The 19,525-nt window shown below is 31.9% G+C and overlaps 1 protein-coding gene across 1 annotated transcript; it reads left to right on the top strand.

Moving 5' to 3' along the window:
• Window positions 1–4,171: 4,171 nt before the first annotated feature.
• Window positions 4,172–5,925, top strand: LOC140815152 (transcription factor MYB61-like). Its single transcript, XM_073174269.1, has 3 exons — window positions 4,172–4,419; window positions 4,548–4,677; window positions 4,773–5,925. Exons 1-3 carry the CDS (start codon window positions 4,287–4,289, stop codon window positions 5,713–5,715), a joined length of 1,206 nt encoding a protein of 401 aa, XP_073030370.1. The 5' UTR covers window positions 4,172–4,286; the 3' UTR covers window positions 5,716–5,925.
• The last annotated feature ends 13,600 nt before the right edge of the window (window positions 5,926–19,525 follow it).

Raw genomic sequence — 19,525 nt, 5'->3', positions numbered from 1 at the left:
ATATTTGTAAAAATTTGTAATTTATGTTATATTTTAGGAAGTAAATTGTCAATCCACCCAAAACAAAGGAATGTCTTTTCAATCAAGTAGGTTTTTTTTACATGGGCTTCTTGATTAATTGGGCCCATAAAAAATGAGACAAACATGAGTTTAACATTCTATCTTTTACTAATCACCCACACCAGACATACCCTAAAAGTGTATAAACGAACATTTGTAATTATATCAAATGTTAAAAATGAATGAATAGTAAAAATGTAATTTAAATATTTTAAATTATATAGAAGTCTAGATATCATTATCCATGGTCGAACTATCTTCTGTATGTTATTCCTCTAAGGTTTGAGGCCAGATACACAATTTTATAACAACTGTGTGGGGGCCATGACATAAACTCGTTTACTGTTTCTTGAGTCAAAAGAGTAAGGAAGAGAGTTGATTGCAAATGGCCATAAACGAGTGTCTTGAACGTGGTTCAATCGTGGCTCTACTTTTTGGAACAAACTTGGACAATAGTTTTCTCTATTTTGATACCACAAATAGAATACTCAAAGGATGAGAGTGAAATAAATTTTGGATTTTCATATGTGTCACGCCCCGAAACTCGGGATTTGACACCGGCGTTGTTTAACAATCACACGATCGCAACAACAAGCCTCTTGTAGCACAGTATAAACCGAACCAGTTTATATATCATAATCTCAAATTAAATAACCAATGTCTTTACAATTACCAAAATAAATAAGGCGACAGAGTTTTAAATGCGGAAACGTAAATCTAATTAATAATAACTTAAACTAAATTCCTTGAGCATTCACCATCCCCAGAACTGTTCGGACTCCTCATCCTCGAGTTCTTCTTCGGGCTTATCTGGGAAGGGTTGTAAGGGGGGTGAGTATTTTTGGAATACTCATAAATGGGGAAAAATCGAGCACAATAAAGACAACATGCATAAAATTCGAATCATAAAACATGACTTGCATACATACTTCATAAACATACATAACATCGACACAGCACTGCGACTCATCTACTTTCTACGGTTTACTGACGTCAGTCCCTAATTTTTACTCCTCTAAGGGGACGAGGCCGTATAGCGGTTATGTCCCCCACCGCGTAAGGGTACGTCGTGGTTGAGATTCCCTCCCGTATACAGTCGACTCCTCACAGTGCTTTTAAAATCGTATGACAAAACAAGAAAAGAGTAGAAAGAAGATTGTACTCGACTATTTATTTTTCTTATAAAAATCGAAAACATGCATACCCAAATCCGAAATTTTAAAGTTTAAAAATAGCCCACTTACCGTGTATTGGATGCTAAAAACTTAGGTTGCTTGCTTCGGGAATGGATCGTTCCTTGCTCTACCCTTGACGGCACTTTGACTCGATTTTTCTAGGACGGATTTTGAGTGGATTTTTGGATAGGGAAGAGCTGCTGGAATTCGAAAATTTCAGCAAGGGATTCTCGAATTTTGTGGTGGGAGAATGGCTAGGGTTGATGCATTATTTATAGGGGAGGAGAATGGGGCTAATTTTGGTGGCTAAATCATGCTCATTTCTCAAAAGATTTGACTCAAATTTCCTTGCCAAAATCCTAAATTCAGCTCCCTAAAATTGAGATTTATTCTTGATCTCATTACCCTCCATATTTTCGAAAATATGGTGGCTAGGGTAAGGATCTTTCTTTGAACACAAGTTTGATGATTTCTTTCTTATTATCAATATATCTATCCATCTCCATAGATAATCATATATTCTAGTGGGAAAACCGAAAATCTCTTGTCATACCCATTCTTAATTCCTTTTATTTAGTATGATCCTCAATCTTGCAATTATTTTTCCAATATTTTCGAGATATGCTTACCTTGTTCATGTATGAATATACTCTTGTATCAATATGTCATTGCCTCTCTAATTTTCGAGAATTAGGCCACACTCCATCATGCATGTAATTATTTACTTTCCTTAGTACCTAGGCTTGCATATCTCTTCCATGATCTTGTATTACTCTTCCCTCAATTTCCGAAATTTGCATGTACAAGTGTAGATATTATTGGCTTAATTATTTCCAACCAAAATTGCATAAAACACTAAAATTCTATGCTAGAAGAATTCCCTTACACTTATTAAATTATATGGTAAGAAAAAAAATCGGATCTTTACAATATGTCTGCAAACTAGCCAGAGAGCAAAAGTCTCTGCGACATTTCTAACCGTCGTATCAAGATGAAATTTGGTTGTCACATTTATATGGAAGGTTACTAAATTGGGAACATTGGACATTGGGTTTTGAAGTTATTTGGGGTTAAGTTGATGCTACATGTGGGGGCACTGCCCCCACATGGTTTGGATGGACAAGATTCACACACATATGTGATTTTAAAAAAATTCGTAGATCCAATGTATGTGTGGCTAAATTTGGGCCCTTGATTCTATTATGGGTTAATACTCCTACATATAGGATGGAATCAACCGTTATTTGGAGTAGTAAATAGACGATGAACATAAATTGTTGTTTTCTCGCATAAAATATGTACAGTCTTCGTGTGAAGGTTATTTCTTGAAATATAACCGTCAGAGGGAGATGATATTTGGACATAACATTAAATACATATTGTTTTACATTATGAATGGTGGAGATGAGATTCTTGGCTCTATACCGACAACCATAGGTTCTGGACTGTGGACTTCAACTTTGCTATCCAAATGCATGAAACTTTGGATAGTCATTGGGGTTTTTTTTGTGCTTCATTTTCAGATTGTGTGGAGGTATTTACAGACAACAAAAATATCTGAAAATGCAGTCAAAAATAATTTCTTGGAGCACAAATTCTGCAATAATTGTCGTGAAAAATCTATCCAAACTCAAAAGACACATTGGTGAACTCAACTGAAATTTCTTACATCATAATAGTGTTCATCTTTTAACTCATCCCTTAGCTGAATTTTGATTTATTCAGGTAAGTTTGCATCCACGAGTTGTTACACCTCGGTCCTTGTGGGTTTGAAATGAATATATTATCCACATCTGGAAGTAGAATCCGAGTACTATTTATTCAGTAAGATATTTTTTCATCATTTGGAAAACTTTTATACGAAGAAATTTAATTGTGTAGGCCTTAAAATGAGTATATTATTCACAAAACCAAGAAAGGACAAAACCCGTAATTCCAAAGCCAGATGCCATAAATTCACTAAAGAAGTAGAATCCGAGTACTATTATTTATTTATTTATTTATTTATTAAATTGTGAAATAGGCAAGACGAGAGAATGTCTAACTACGACACGACTTTAATTAATTAATTGAACATTACTACGATTGGTTGCCATTTCTAATCATGGGAATTTCTTCTCTAAAATAACATCTTCCCATTTGCAAATCCTTTTGTCTTTCTTGTATTTGAAATCTTTGAATAATTTGCTCCATTAGAAGGGTTTTCTTGAACCTCTATACAATCTCATTATAAATGTTAATTCTATTACTTCAAAAAAAAAAATTAAATTTGTTTTTGAACATTTTAAACTCAAGCTAATTGAATTGATTAAGAATTTGGACTTTAATAAAATCGGCTTCGAGCTCGAAAAGAAACCATTTTTCGAGCTCAACCAGCTAATTAATTCATTTGAACTTAAGTTTGACCTCGAATATAAGTGCTATGTGGCTTGATTTCATTTGTTTGAAAAAAAAATCGCTCATCCAGTAAAGACACTCGTCAACTCTAATACAAATGGTAGAATTAAGTGTTTGCCGATTTGCTAAAGGTTATAACTATTGATAACGTGCAAATTAAATTTTTAGAATTATACAACAATCAAAGCGCAGCAATTTAATCGCTCCACCATTGGAGACTAGTATAACTCTAAATTCAGTTTTTTTAAAAGCTATATGAAACTTATGGGCTGACTTCATCATATTTTTATCCAAACAATCATGTATTACCATAAAAATTCCTGTTTTTCCCACCAAATTAATATCTGTCTTCCATGCCCACAACTGCTGTCATGCTCATTATACTATTTCCTTAAAACCCATTTGAGTTTTGACAATAGATTTTCAAGTCATTTTTTTACTTCTTCTGGGCATTTATATTTTATAAAAATAAAATCCCATTTCATGATATAAAATTAATTATAATCTTATTGACAATGACTCTCTTTTTAAACCTTCTTCCTATTGCAATCTCATTTTCAGAAGTAAGCCTTCTCTCTCTATTGCATTTCTCTATCTTTTTTCCTCGGAATTTTGGCAATTTTTGGTGTGCGCTTTCTTGTACCAGTTATATACATGGGCGGGAATTCTTGTTATTACAAGCAGAAGCTAAGAAAAGGGCTATGGTCGCCAGAGGAAGATGAAAAACTTGTAAAACACATAACCAAACATGGTCACGGCTGCTGGAGCTCAGTTCCAAAACTAACAGGTGAATTAAAATCTCTAATTTTTCTTGGTTTTTTCACTAAAATGCTAAGAACGAGGCTCGTTTATTTTTTTTTTTTTTTGGGTTAATTTCTTGGTCTTTTCATTCATGTTCTGTGGCGAATCTTGAAGGGCTTCAAAGGTGTGGGAAGAGTTGCAGATTAAGGTGGATTAATTATTTAAGGCCAGATTTGAAAAGAGGGATGTTTTCATTTGAAGAAGAGAATTTGATCATTGAACTGCATTCAGTTCTTGGGAACAGGTGCATTGATTTATATCAAATAAATATCTATATAATAAACTGATACTATATAATATTTTTACTGACATTTTTATATATTTACTATGTTACATTAGATGGTCCCAAATTGCTGTGCAGTTGCCTGGAAGAACAGATAATGAAATCAAGAACCTGTGGAATTCATCCATCAAGAAAAAACTAAGGCAAACGGGCATTGATCCCAATACACATAAGCCTCTCGCGGAAGTCGAGGATCAAGAAAAGGCATCACCAACCGGCGAAAACAATGAGAGAACGTCGGAAAGATCGAGTGAAGTTAGTTTTTTCAACTCCGAAAACACGAAAAATAAAGCTTCCGCGGCAGAGAAACCGACACAAGAATTCTTTCTCAACAGGTTTGTTTCCAGCCACGAAAGTAGCCCTGTGAGGCCATCTGATCTGTCTGGATTCCTCTCCTTTAATCAGCAAATCAATCACGGGCGAAGAATCGGGCTCTCGACGAATCCCAACACAAATCTTTTCTCTAATTTAAGCAACAAATATCCAGAAATTATTCCCGATCAATTCAACTCTAACATATCTACCGTTCCACCACCTCTCATAAGCTCAATTCTCTCCACCCCAACCCGAACAAAACCGTACCCGAATTTCGGCCCCGAAAATCCCATTACCCCATCATATGATAGTGTAAAGTTTCAGAATTTAAGCAGCACAAAGTCCTCTGATCTCCAAACAGACTTCAGCTGCTTGGAAAATAATCCCTTTTCTTGGGGACTTGCAGATTGTGCAAAATCAGATAAAGAAGACGAAATCCCGGAAGATACCAAGTGGGCAGAGTATCTGCAAACTCCATATTTATTGGGAAACAACTTAATCCATAATCAAACTGCTCAAGATTTAAACATGGAATCGAAATCACAAGAACTTTTTGCAACACACGGTTCCTACAATAATGGAAATTGGCATTCAAACCAGCAAATACAGCAGCCATTATTACAAGGTTCACAATTATATAGAAACCAGTTCCAGAGACTTCCTGCCACCTTTGGATTTTCTTGAAGCATTCCCAATTCTCCAAAAGCTGTTAATTTCGAATAGGTACTGTGTGCTACAGTGTTTTATTTATTTATTTATTTATTTCTTCTTATTCTGTAAATATGGGTTGGATTACAAACAGAATCTCGCAGCTTCATCGAACCCACATTTTTCCAATTAAAATTTTATCATTTGTTTTCATCTTGTTAAGAATTTCCAGTCTCGGTTCATTGTCATTCCTTCTGTTTCTATTATTAGTTTCTATGAAGTCGACAGGAATTACCATTTCTTTCTTTCTTTTTTCCATGCCAAACGTAAAATTTAAAAAATGTCCTTCACCTCAACGAAGTAAGTTGAAAATTGAAATAACGAAAATGAATAACATTCTGTCGGTGGTTACTGCACATCTGACGCTAATATCTAAATGTTAATAAAAATTTGTGTGAGACGATCTCATTAGTGATATTTTGTGAGACGAGTCTTTTATTTGGGTCATCCATGAAAAAATATTATTTTTTATGTTAAGGCTCCGTTTGGTACGTGTGAATTGTGATAGGATAAGCAAATGATTAATAATTAAATTGATTAAAAAATGAGATATATGGAGTAATAGTATGGTGGGATAAATAACATGGTGTTTGATATGATTTTAAAATGATGGATTAATTTTATAAATTTTATTGTAATGACCAAAATACCTCAAATGTTAATTAAATATATATTCTTAAAATAATTGGATAGATAATTAAATATTTATAATTATAATTTACATTTATTAAAATTAATTTAAATCATTAAAAAAATAAATCAGAATTGAAAAAACAATTATTAATCATTCCCTTATCATGGTTACCAAACATATCCTAAGAGTATTACTTTTTATTGTGAATATCGATAGAGTTGACAGTCTCACAAATAAAGATTCGTGAAACTGTCTTACAAAAGACCTAATTCTAAATGTTTAAGAATGATATTTTAATTTTAAGATTCAATAATAATAAATTTATCTATAGTTTAAAAAAAAATTACTAGCTTCTTTTTCATATAGATTGATGTGAATAATGCAATTAATTGTGTTTTTGTTACTTAACTTGTATTTAAAGCGAACTATTATTTTTTTATCTATATTTCTTAACTTTTAAATAATCATATTAGCATTAACATAAAAATTATTCTAAAAAATATATTAAACTCTTTAATTTTAATATAATTTTCAGGTGTTTCGTGTAAAAATTATAACATAATTTAATATATATGCACATATCGTATAACAAAGAACGCTAGTAAATAATAAAAATTGCATGTGCGTGAATAAAGCATGTAAAAATGTTGAAATGATGGTAAAATAGAGAATATAAAAAAAATTTAACAGAAACAATTCAAAAATAAACTGTCACGCACCGAGACCGGAATTAGTCGACATCGGCGTTGTTCAACAATCACATAATCACCAAACAACAAGCCTTGTAGTTCAGTATAAACCAAAACCAATCTATTTCATAATTAACTCAAAATAATCTTGTCTTACAGTGATAAATTCCAAAACGAAATAAAATGTACGGAAGCGTTGTACAACTTGAATCGAAACTTAGGAAGAACATAAGCGAGAAATCTTCATATCTCGAAACTTCATCACCAACCCCAAAGCATTTCTTATTCATCCTATCTAGGGAGAAATGTAAGGGGTGAGTGTTTTGGGAAACAATTAGCAAGTGAGGGCCGATCGATTACCACAAATACATATAAATATAATTTAAAACCCATATTGCAAACTGATTTTCAAAACGTAGTATCTCATATCAAATCAGAATCGGAATCGAAATGCGAAACAGAGATTATCAGGCAGTTCAGAACAGAACGAATCAGAACAAACGAAAACACTGTTATTCATCTCGTTTTCCATGGTCAAATTGTTCCCCATATGTTAGTCCTCTAAGGGGTGAGGACAAAACACAGTTTTATACCCACTGATGGAGGCCGTACAGAACACAGTTTTATACCCACTGATGGGGGCCAGAACACAGTTTTATACCCACTGATGGGGGCCATATATAATTTACAATCGTCGTTCCATATCTCACTCGAATCATAACAGTGCACCACGAAATCAAATGTATCAAACAACACTTATCGGAATTTTTGAATGAACTCAGCAGAATCAAAGAACATCGAAAATAGAAGAACATATCGTATATCGATTGAGATTTTATAAAATATATAGTAGCATTTTCCGAAAATGATTTGAAACACATACATGCATGTCATGAAATACGTATACAAAGTTTAAGTTACAAATAAATACATAGCAGAAGCTCACTTACACTTGGTTCAAATGTACGATTAGAACTTAACCGATACTTGGGTAAAACTTGGGTCAAACATGGGCAGCACCTCGGTAACGATCTGGACAGCACTTTGACAGTAATACAATGGTCGAATGTAGCCTCTTCTCTTTGCTCGAAGTGGTTGAGATTTAAGAGTGATTTGGGAGGATTTTTTGGTGCCATTTTACACTAAACCAAAGCTCCTATTTATAGGCCTCCAAGGGTAAGGTAAATGATCACCCTATTCAATGTCATTTATTTCATATTAAATGTCATTATTTATGGTCAGTAACATCCTCTTAATGACCATTAACCTCATATTTAAAACACATATTCATGGTCATTAACTTCTTCTTAATGACACATATTCATGATCATTAACCTCATATTAATTATCATTATTTTGCTCTTAATATAGGTAGTTTAATGATTAATTTATTGTGTTTTAAATTAGTCATTAAAATGATGATAAATTGTCAATAATGAGGGGGAATGATTATTCAAATTTTCAAGATTATGATTGCATGGAACTTGAAAATGTTGTACCAAAATGAGCTGAAATTTCCTATAACATATAAAGTTCTTTCCGTTGCAAAATTTCAGGTCTTTACATCCATCCTTCCTTATTAGAAGTTTCTTCTTCGAAACTTGAGCTAACTTGATGTAGATATGAGATGATTGATAAATTCGAAATTTAAATCCATGTTGAAAGATCCATGGCTCGAGTTCAATGGATTCAAGGAAAAATTTAAACTTGAATCCTATAATACGAATGGATTCCTTATTCCAAAAAACATATGAAAGCTTAATCTACTCAGTAACGTTTCCGTCTCCTATCTCCTCGTTAGCCTCTTCGATCGCCTTGTGCATTTAATGATTGTTGCACATGCCCGAGTGCAATTTGTTGGTTGGCGATTTCTACACTCAAGTTTTGGTTGTTGAGCTCAAGTTGTTGCACATAGTTTCTCATTTCATGACGATACACATTGAACTCCAGTTCAAGTTGGTCACAAAACCATTTCTTAGCGTGATAGTGGTTGCACCAAGCTTCGGAGGTGGCAAACATTTGTTGACCATACTTTAAGTTTTCATTCTTGAACAAAAATCCATTTTTTGATTTACTTCATCTATTCCATGATGAGGACATGGGAGGATACATATGCATTATATTGTGATTTCGAATCAGAACAGAGATTTCAAGAAACGATCCCCTCAAATAAGGATTAATTCTTTCGACCATATTTCAATTGTAATACGACTTATAATGAACTTCTACTACAAAGAGTATTACACCATTGATCGTGAAATATCGATTGCTTGTTGAATCTTACAAATTGCGTGAAAGTAGGATACTGAAAATTAGTGGTGGTGATACCCCATGGATGAGCCCATTACCCCTGGCTCATCCTTAGCCCAAAGGGAAGACAGGCCCATCACGGACCCAGGTACCCTCCTATAAATACCAGGTTTGATTGTTCAGTTCATTCATTCACTATATTATTTTTCAGCAGCACCCTTAGCTGCTCCCCCTTATATCATCAGTCTCTTACTTGAGCGTCGAAAGGGCTACGACAGGACACCCTCTGGACCCCTTCTAACGGTCTTATTCACGATTTAGGGCTCATGCCAATCTCGAAACCTGCGTCTAGACTATTGACACTTGATGGAATCGAATCCTAAATTTTCCGTGAGTATCAATTTGTTTCGTTTTTAAGTTGTTTTTATTTATGAAATCCACAAACAACTGTTAAATATTGCATGTTTCTTAGTTTTAGAAGGAAAGAAAAAAAGTTTTTTCAAAAAAGTATAAACAGGTAATTTTAGGTCTCCCGACCCAATAAATTTTGAGTTAAAAGTGTTCAACTGATTTTGTGAAATATTGGCGTCACAATTGTTGTTTTCACAGAAATTTCATACGAAAGATGCATTTATTTAAAGTAGTAATATATTGAGCACTCATTTCACGTGTGCCCCAATTACTAGCATTAGTAATTTGTAGTTAAATTGCATATATTAATCATTTAATAATATTATAAAAATTGGTAAATATCACTGTCATATGCTAAATATTTGCATGTGCTCACGGTTTTTGGATGAATATATCGATTTTTGGATGAATATGTTTTTTAGATGGGGACTAGTTTATTATAAATACTTTTCGAACCAAAAAAACCGTTGTTAAATTTGGAACATTGATAGCATATTATCTCTATTTTTATTGGTTAAAACCGACACAAATATATCACAAATTCATTAAAAAAACATCAAAATACTTGGAAACTGACGTTTGATCTTTATTAGTATTAGATAAAATGTCATATGTTTGATTTTCATGAATTACAAGTAGTGCAATCACCCTGAGAGGATTATTCAGAAGATATAATCGTCTTTTCTAGGAGAACGCACTAGTAGAAAAATCGGATTTTACTTCGCCAGGCGTTACTTCGTCAATAATAAATTACGAAGTAATACATTACCAATAACTTCAGTAATAACACAAGCGAAGTAAAATAATATATTTTACTTCGGATGTTTAAAAACACGGGCTTTACTAGTAAAAAAATCGGATATTTTACTTCGGCACCTCAATTTTGATGAAGTAAAAAATAATGAAAACATTTGATACTGAAGTAAAAAATGAACCGACAAGTTTAATTAATTTAATATCGAATTTTAGCGACGGTTGAGGACAAAACCGTCGCTCAATTTCACATCGGCGCAAATTACTTTAACCCGTCGCTAAATTTAGCGACAATTAAAGAAAAATTGTCGCATGTTTTAAACTCATAAAACCGTCGCTATATTTAGCGACGGTTTAAATTACACTGTCGCTAAAATTAGCGACATGGAAGAGTAAACCGTCGCCGATTTGAAATTTTGCAACGGTTTAAATCAAACTGTCGCAATTTTCAAAAAAATTTCACCCGCCCATATTTCCCTCCATTTGCTTCCACCACTCTCTATAAATACATGCAATTTCTCTCCAATTTCTTTCACTTCAGTAATTTCAATCATACAACTTCGGTTATTATACGAAGTAAAAAGTACATCTATTACTTCACGTTCATATACTTCGACAATTAACTACCTTATTACTGCATATAATACGCGAAGTAAAAAGCGATTTTTCACATAGTGACGACTGAAATATACCATTTGGACAGCTGCACGATTTAAGAATACTTCATATGTATTGTGGGCGACGAGCGAGGTACTAAGCTCATCTCCAACACTGTACCAAAATCGTGCAAAGCACCATTTTGGTGCAGCGTTAACATCTCCAACGGGGGCTCTCCTGCGCCAAATTTGGCGCAGGAGGAGAACCCCGTGCCAATTTAGCGTAAGGGTTTTCTATTTTTTTATTTTTTATATTTATTATAAATATTTATATTTAAAATTATAAATATTATTTGAATAATAGTATATTATTGATTTTATTATTTGAATAATTAGATATTTAATCATAAAAAATAATAAATAATAACAAAATTTTAATTAATATAATTTAATACAAATACAAAATTAAAAATATATTAAATAAAATATAATAATTAATATATGTAAAATAAAAAGAATATTTCGAGAATATTCTTTTTGGTGTAAGATTTGAAGTAAATGAGTTAGAGATGAATGTTGTATTTGGTGCAGAAATCGCACTATTTTAGTGTGAAATTTGCATCAAAATAAAGATTATGGTTGAAGATGGCCTAAGACCAAGGTTCTAAAAGGCGTGAAGCGCCCCGAAGCGCGGATGTCGAGCTCCAAGCTTTTCAAGCTTAAGCGAGATTAGCACAGGCTTAAGCGTGAAAAAGCGTTTTTTATATTCAGTGTAATTGTAATTATCTCAAACCAATAATTAGATAAAATAATACATAAATATGATAAATTTTATGTCTGATGCATTAATTCTCATATTTATAAAATCATAAAATATCAAAATTACAATCTTAATTTGTTTTTGCAACTAAAACACATTAAAAATGTTAAATATTTGTCAAATCATTATCAGACATGCTTAATCATAATTAAAATTAAAAAATAAACATCTAAATTATAAACCTAATTTATTATTTTAAAATAAAAAAACATACCTTCAAAATAAAAAAATTAATAGATGCGATCAATTGTAGTTAAGCACGCTTAATCAAACACTTTAATTATGCTTAATTCGGTCAAACTACAGTTTGACCGCTTTTTTCCGCTTTCTCCGAAGCGGGGCGTTTTCGCCAAGCTTCAAGCTTAAGCGAGCTTAAGCGGAGCTTAAACGAGCTTTTTAGAACACTGCCTAAGACAGAAGTATCTTTTCGGATCCCACGTGCACATTTCAAAATGTAGACTTCTCAGATTAATTGAATGGCAATGTTTTTATTTATGCGTACTGTTTGGAGTATTATTTATTTTACTCGTTTCCGATATGAATGCATGTGAAGCAAATTATTGAGTTCCTTTCTATTGACCCTACTGTTTTATATCCACAATAAAATAATAATAATAATAATAATAATAATATTGTCGAGGTTTTAAAATAAGATTTTGCTTTTAATTTTATTTTATTTTCCCTCAATTTGCATTGATTATGAAGAAAAAATGGGTGGAAAAAAGGGGTGAAAAAGACCTTACTAGTTTAAAATCTAATTGTGATAATCACACTATTATAGGGATTTCGTGTATCAAAATAGTATTTTAATTTCGTGTTTCAAATAATGGAGTTGGGCTGATTTTGTCACATCTTTTAAATATTTCTTATTTCGAGCATTATCTTTTATGTTATCAAATTTCTATCTTAGTCGTGTATATTTCAACATTTTGTAATTTTAGTCATTTTTCATCGAAAATTTCGATGTTAGCAAAATGGTTGCTAATAAATTTACCAAAAAATGTCTCATATCAATATAAATGTTTTTCTATCTTATTAATTTATTTTTTTCCTCGTGTATTTCTAATACGAGACTTTGGTTGCATTCCCAACAATCCTCGTCTCAAACAAAAATCCACTAATATTCTCGTGGTATGAGCGTCTCTTCAAAGTCCATCCGTTGATCCTCTCCACTGTGCTCCCCTCAAGTCCATCTGTTGATCCTCTCCACTTAGAGGATCGTACATTCCAATCGAGATTACTCCTCTCCACACTGTCGCACGCGGTGTATGAATTACTTGAAACAATACCTGCCTTGAGAGTTGATCGCGAATTTACTTAGAGCTCTACCTCCTTCCTTTAAGAATCAATCCACAGGCTCAATCTAGATCACGAGACTATGATTCCACTTATTATATAATGGAACTAAAACATAAAGATATCATTTCATCTTATGAACTCACGATCTTCTTTATATTTTCCAATTTGTGACTTTGAGTGTACGTATTATCAACACCATGTACGTGACACTTGAAATGTTTATACAGTACACACTATTCTATCATTTTACCAACTCGTCGAGCCGATTGCTCCTATCGATCAGTTAACACATGATTTAGTTATTGTTAAAGCCGATTTTAGTTGAATATATCCATTGATATAATAATATGTCCATCCAGATTCTGTGTTTTGAAAAGAGTTTCTGTTCTTGAGAAGAGGCACACAAACGATGTAGAAAAAAGGAATTAAATAACACGTAATTAGAAGTTCAAAGGAACAGCACTTTAGTATTCAACTTTATGGAAATAATAATTAATACTCATCGTTATTTTGGCTAATGAAATTAATTTAAGTGACGATATCATGCATTATTTTGATACGGTGTATGATATATATAAACTGGTAAAAACTATTTGTAATAACTTAACTAATTCTAAATAAATTTTATTTAAAAAAATTTAATTTAACCGGGCAAGTATATATCATTTATTATTAATAAATCGTTACTCAAATAATAATAATAATAATAATAATAATAATAATAATAATCGTGCCTGAAAGATGGATAGCGATAATATATATAAAAATAATGAACCAAAAAGTGAATTGATAGGCTCGTAATGATTAGTTTTTTTATTTTTATATTTCTCATTATTTCAACACAATATGTTTAATTGATACATTTTTGTGTAATTTTATTGTAGGAGTAACTTTTACGTTCTTGGAACAAATTTGAGTTAAAAAGGTGATGTTTATCACATTTGAAACTTACAAGATAGAGTTTTGAAAGAGAATGATCAAACCAGAAGAGGTCCTAGAACCTTGTGATTATGTTTCAGTTGCCTAAAATTGCAAGAAGTGAAAAATCTAATTTTATGAAGATTATGCAAGATTTGAAAGAATTAATTATGATGTCTGGTTTAGTGAAAATTCTTGGAAGAAAACTCTAAATAAGATATTATCTATTATTTTATATTTTAAGATTTAAGGTTAATTAAAAAATTAGTGGGCTTTTTAGCTTAATTTTAGACCCAAAAATCAGACTACCATTCACGACAAGAGGAGGCGGCAGCAAAGAGAATTCTCTCCAACCTCTTCTCCAACAACTCATGTGAAGAAAAGGAAAAAAAAGCGGAAGAATTTCTCATCTCATCTCCACAACTCTAGAATAAGTTTTAGTTCTAATTCAAGGGATAATTTTACTATTTCAATTTATCGTTGTGAGGCTTTTGCACTTTAATTTAATATTCTTGTTAGTTTAATTATTTGTTGATTTATGATTTATTTATACGGAAATTGCATACCAGTTAATCTGACAATTTAATTTGATATATAATTGTCTACTGCTATTCATGAATTCAGTGATCTGTAATTGTCATTAATGATTGGTACATGAGTAACGATAGATTAGGTGTGTTGTGCGCTATCATAACATATGCAATCTAAATAAATCAACAAAACTCGATCTATCAATTGCAGCTATCTCGGTTGTTAGATTTTAGGATTAATTGTTATCACAAAACGAAAATGTTGTTTTTAATTAATATGGAACGCTATCGTACTCAGGTAATTATTGATAAGTTTTGATTGGATACTGGGTTTGGTCAATTAAATTAGGAAAACGCAAAAAATTTAGTGGTTATCCCTATAATTCTAAGGTTAATTACTTATAACTACATGAATAAATAATATGTTAGTCGATGAACAGTGATACAATTGAATAGTAGAAATCCCATGAATCGAGCTTGATCATATTAATTTACATTTCATTAGTTATTCATCTTGATTAGTTATTTCTTTTTTGATGTTAAATTTGTTTTTAGTATTTTATGAATTTTATTAAATTTTTCTAAGTGGATTCGACCATACTCATCATTACACTCATTTTACCTAGAAAGTAGGAATTTAAGTTTGATGGCTCAACGACAACACAATATGAACAAAACAAAATCGGTACGATGTTGTAATTCAATCACAATATTTTCATTAATTATTCGTATTTGAATTTTTTCCTACTGTAGCCACTCAATTTTCATAAATTACATCAATAATTCCCTTTTTTCAAAAAAAAATCTATATCAGAAAAAGAATATATGTGAAATACACAAATAATCACGTTCGTTTTCTAGCAACGCCACTCTCTTTTTATAATCTTTTTTTTTTAAAAAAAAACAAACAAACAAATACTTTTAAAAAAAAAAAGCAAATGTTTTTGAATTCTTGTAATAAATGTACATAAGTTATTATTATCAACTAATTAAAAAACAATTCAAATTGTTTTTCTGAATTTAAAAAAAAAAATCAAAAGATGAATACATAAATGTCTTAATCCCAAAGATGCTCATTTTGTTGATGTCTGATTTCATTTCGACATTTTCTTTCACGACGCAACGCATGGAGACATCGATTCTTCCACAAGGGACACTTCCTCAGACAGACAGACAATTCATAAAAAATAGGTCTCTTATCAGACGATCTTACGAATATTTATCTATAAGACGAGTCAACTCTATCGATATTCACAATAAAAAGTAATATTCTTAACATAAAAAGTAATATTTTTCATGAATGATCTAACTAAGAGATATGTATCACAAAATATGTCTCGTAAAACAGTCTCACACAAGTTTTTGTCATTCATAAAAACAATTTCATTTTATTCTTTCTTTATATGTCTGCCAATATAATAAATAAATTGAAACTCAGCCGCCTAATTAGACATCTGCTCCCACATCACCATCATTATTAATTAGTTTTCTTGAAAAATAATAATATTATTTCAAAGATTACGAAAATACAAAATTAATATATCCCCTCGTTTTTTCCTTAATTGTGCTCCTTAAATTGTCTTAATTGCAACATTATGATGCAATCAATGACATAAAAGAGTTGAGTGGTTCATACTTCACACATATATATAGATAGGGTGGTGGGGTTTCGCGTAAAGCCCACGAAAGTTTGGACTGGGTTTCAACTAAATTTCGAAAATTTGTCTATTGAAACTTCCAAATCTGCTAATTTAGTGCCAAAGAATTCGAAATTTTGATAAGATTTGGGAATGAAATTTTGGAAGGTAATTTAGTTAATCATGAAATAATTTGCGCCAGATTAGAGAAGAGATTTATGGCTAGACATGATTTAAATGCCAAGAATAACACAATTTTGTGCCAAAATCCAAAGTTTAAATAATGCTTCAATGTCACGCCCCGTGTACGAAGCGTCGGTGACATCCGGCATTGTTTAACAATTACTTGAAAACAATTAAGTCTCGTATCGTAATGTCTAATAACTAGGGGTGAGCAAGATTTTGGTTAAACCGAATTAACCAACCGAACCGAGCCAATTCGGAAATTCGGTTCAGTTATTTCAAAAATTCGGTTCAAATTAAAAAATTCGGTTATATCAGTTAATTCGGTTCGGTTACGGTTTTCAAAATTTTGAAATCGGTTAACCGAATTAACCGATATATAAATAATATTATTTAATAAATTTTTTTATTTATCAATTTTTATAAATATTTTAATTTTTAATTTTAAAATCGATATAATACGTATTAATTGTGTTCAAATAAAACTTATACATTTGTGATGTGGGTGATTTTATGTTTTTATGCATTTGTGTAAAGTGTAGTGTTAAAAAAAATTTACATATATAATTGAAGTTAAATCACAATTTTTTTTAAACTAATCGGTTAATTCGGTCACCGATCGAATTAACCGATTAATTCGGTTCGGTTTTTATCGGTTATGAAAATTAATTCGGTCGGTTCGGTTATGACTAAATATTTCGGTTCGGTTCGTTTCGGTTGTGGCTAATTCGGTTCGGTCAGTAACCGAATTAACCGAAAGCTCACCCCTACAAATAACCAGTCTTTTCATAACTAAAACATTGTTTTTACATTGACAATAGAATAAAAATACATCATAGTTGCAGAAACGGAGCAAAAAGAAAATAAAATCTTGATTCTTGAATCTTGCTCATCGACTACCATCCCCAGAAAGCTTTTTGTTCCTCCTCATTCAGTTGCTCTTCATTTTTATCTGAAATTTGTAAGGGGTGACTGTTTTGAGAAGTAGTCAGCAAGTGGAGGGTCGATCGATTTCCAATGATACATATATAACTTAATCTTTAAAGAATTTCTTTAACAAACTTTCAAAACTTAATACTTTTAACTTATCATAAAAGAACCGAATCAAATATGAGAAAAAGGTTATCAGACGATTCAAAGCAGTTCAGAAGCAATTCAGAACAATCACAACATTGTTACTCTTCTCATTTCCATGGTCAAATTGTTACCAATATGTTAGTCCTCTAAGGGGTGAGGTCAGAACACGGTTTTATACCCACCGATGGGGGCCAGACAGAACATGGGTTTATACCCACCGATGGGGGCCAGACAGAATTAGAATTCTCGTCCCATTTCAAATCGAGTTGTAACAGTGCAACACAGAATTCAGATTTATCGGGCAGAACTTATCAGAATTTCAGATGGATACAGCGGAATCAAAGAATTTCGAAGAACAGAAAGAGCATATCATCGATCGAAATTTTAAATTATAACAATACTGATTTTCGAACATATGGACACGCATACAAGCATGTCATATTATTTATATACAAAGCATAAAAATACAAGAAGATACATAACAAAAACCCACTTACCGAATTCGAAGGTGTAGTTTCGAAATTATCGAGTCCGGACGTTCAACTCCTGTTTAATCTCGGTCAGATGATGACCAAAACTTTGCAGTACTTTGCCTAGATTTATGAAGCAAATCCAGCAGCACTTCGACGTATCTTTTGATCACTCGGACTGCACGAAGCCTTCTCCCTTTTTCTTCTTGCCTTAAACGCCGAAATGGAGAGGAGAATAGAGGAGATGGACGAATTTTTGTGATGATTTTGGGTGTGGTCTCTTCAACATACAACGGTGTATTTATAGGTGAGAATTTGTCCTTTGAACTTCCTCATGGTCAACCTCTTGCATTTCAATCAAACATTAATTGTATTCATTCATTCATCCAAGCACACCAATAGTCACTTTGGTATATCAAAGTTCATCTCTTTCATAATAAATTCATCCAAGCATACCAAGAGTCACTTTGATATATTCAAGTGACATTTCATGCATAATATATTTGTCCAATCCCTTTGATTGTATTCGAAGATTTCGGGTTCTCACATTCAAGCCATTCAAAATTTAAACCACAAATTTTGAAAGTTTCAGCATAGCACACACAGAGTTTCGAGCAAAGAATAGGCGAGCAATAGGCTAAGCACTGGAGAAATATCTCCAAGTTCGAATTTCAAGAAGCAGCCAAAATCTTGTTAAGCAATATAAGTGGGCTTATTGGTTTCGAAATAAGTATGTGTTTTAAATCGATTGAACATACATTTTTTTTTTTTTATGTATATACGTTTTTTAGTAGGATTACTTAAACACTGTGATTATTCAAAATCTTAAGTGGATAGGAATTCCGAAAATTATGATATGATGTGATTCCACCACGGTGGGATTATAATTGTGTCATAGCCTCGCTTCATAGATTAATAAAAATTAGGAATGATCAGTATAATCTTTGAGAAAATTAGATAAAATTTCAGTGATATACGATTATGATCTATTTAAGATATGTTATCATGATATATATCGAAAAGTGTGTATGCATTTGTTCTTTTATAAATGTTGTTATATATTGTGTTTAATCGGCTCTCGTTTGCCGGATATTTTGCCAAACACTCACTCCTTACATACTCTCTTCAGATAAAATGAAAAATAGTTATAAGAAGACGAGTAGATATTGTTTGGGGTGATGAAGAATAATTCACAATTTTCTACTTATTTTAATTCTATTAGCGTTAGTTGATTTCAAGTGGTATAACATTTCGATAATTTTTTTATTTCATCATGAAATTTTCATTGTAAAGACAAATTTAATTACATGGTTATTTATGTATGAAACATATTGATTTATAATTTATTACGAAGCTTGTTGTTTCCGAATTTTATTTGTTAAACAATGTCGATACGCCTCGAGCGTGGGACGTGACATTTCTCAACTTATGGTCTTGAACTTGAGATGTCGTACATAATGTAGTGCTTTTCCATGGCAAAATAAATGTGGTACATTGAGTATATTTCTAAGAGCATGAA

This window comes from Primulina eburnea, chromosome 15 (genome assembly GCF_022965805.1).
Source record: "Primulina eburnea isolate SZY01 chromosome 15, ASM2296580v1, whole genome shotgun sequence".
Lineage (NCBI taxonomy): Eukaryota > Viridiplantae > Streptophyta > Magnoliopsida > Lamiales > Gesneriaceae > Primulina > Primulina eburnea.
Note: the sequence above shows the minus strand (reverse complement) of the source record. Positions and strands in the feature narration are given on the sequence as shown.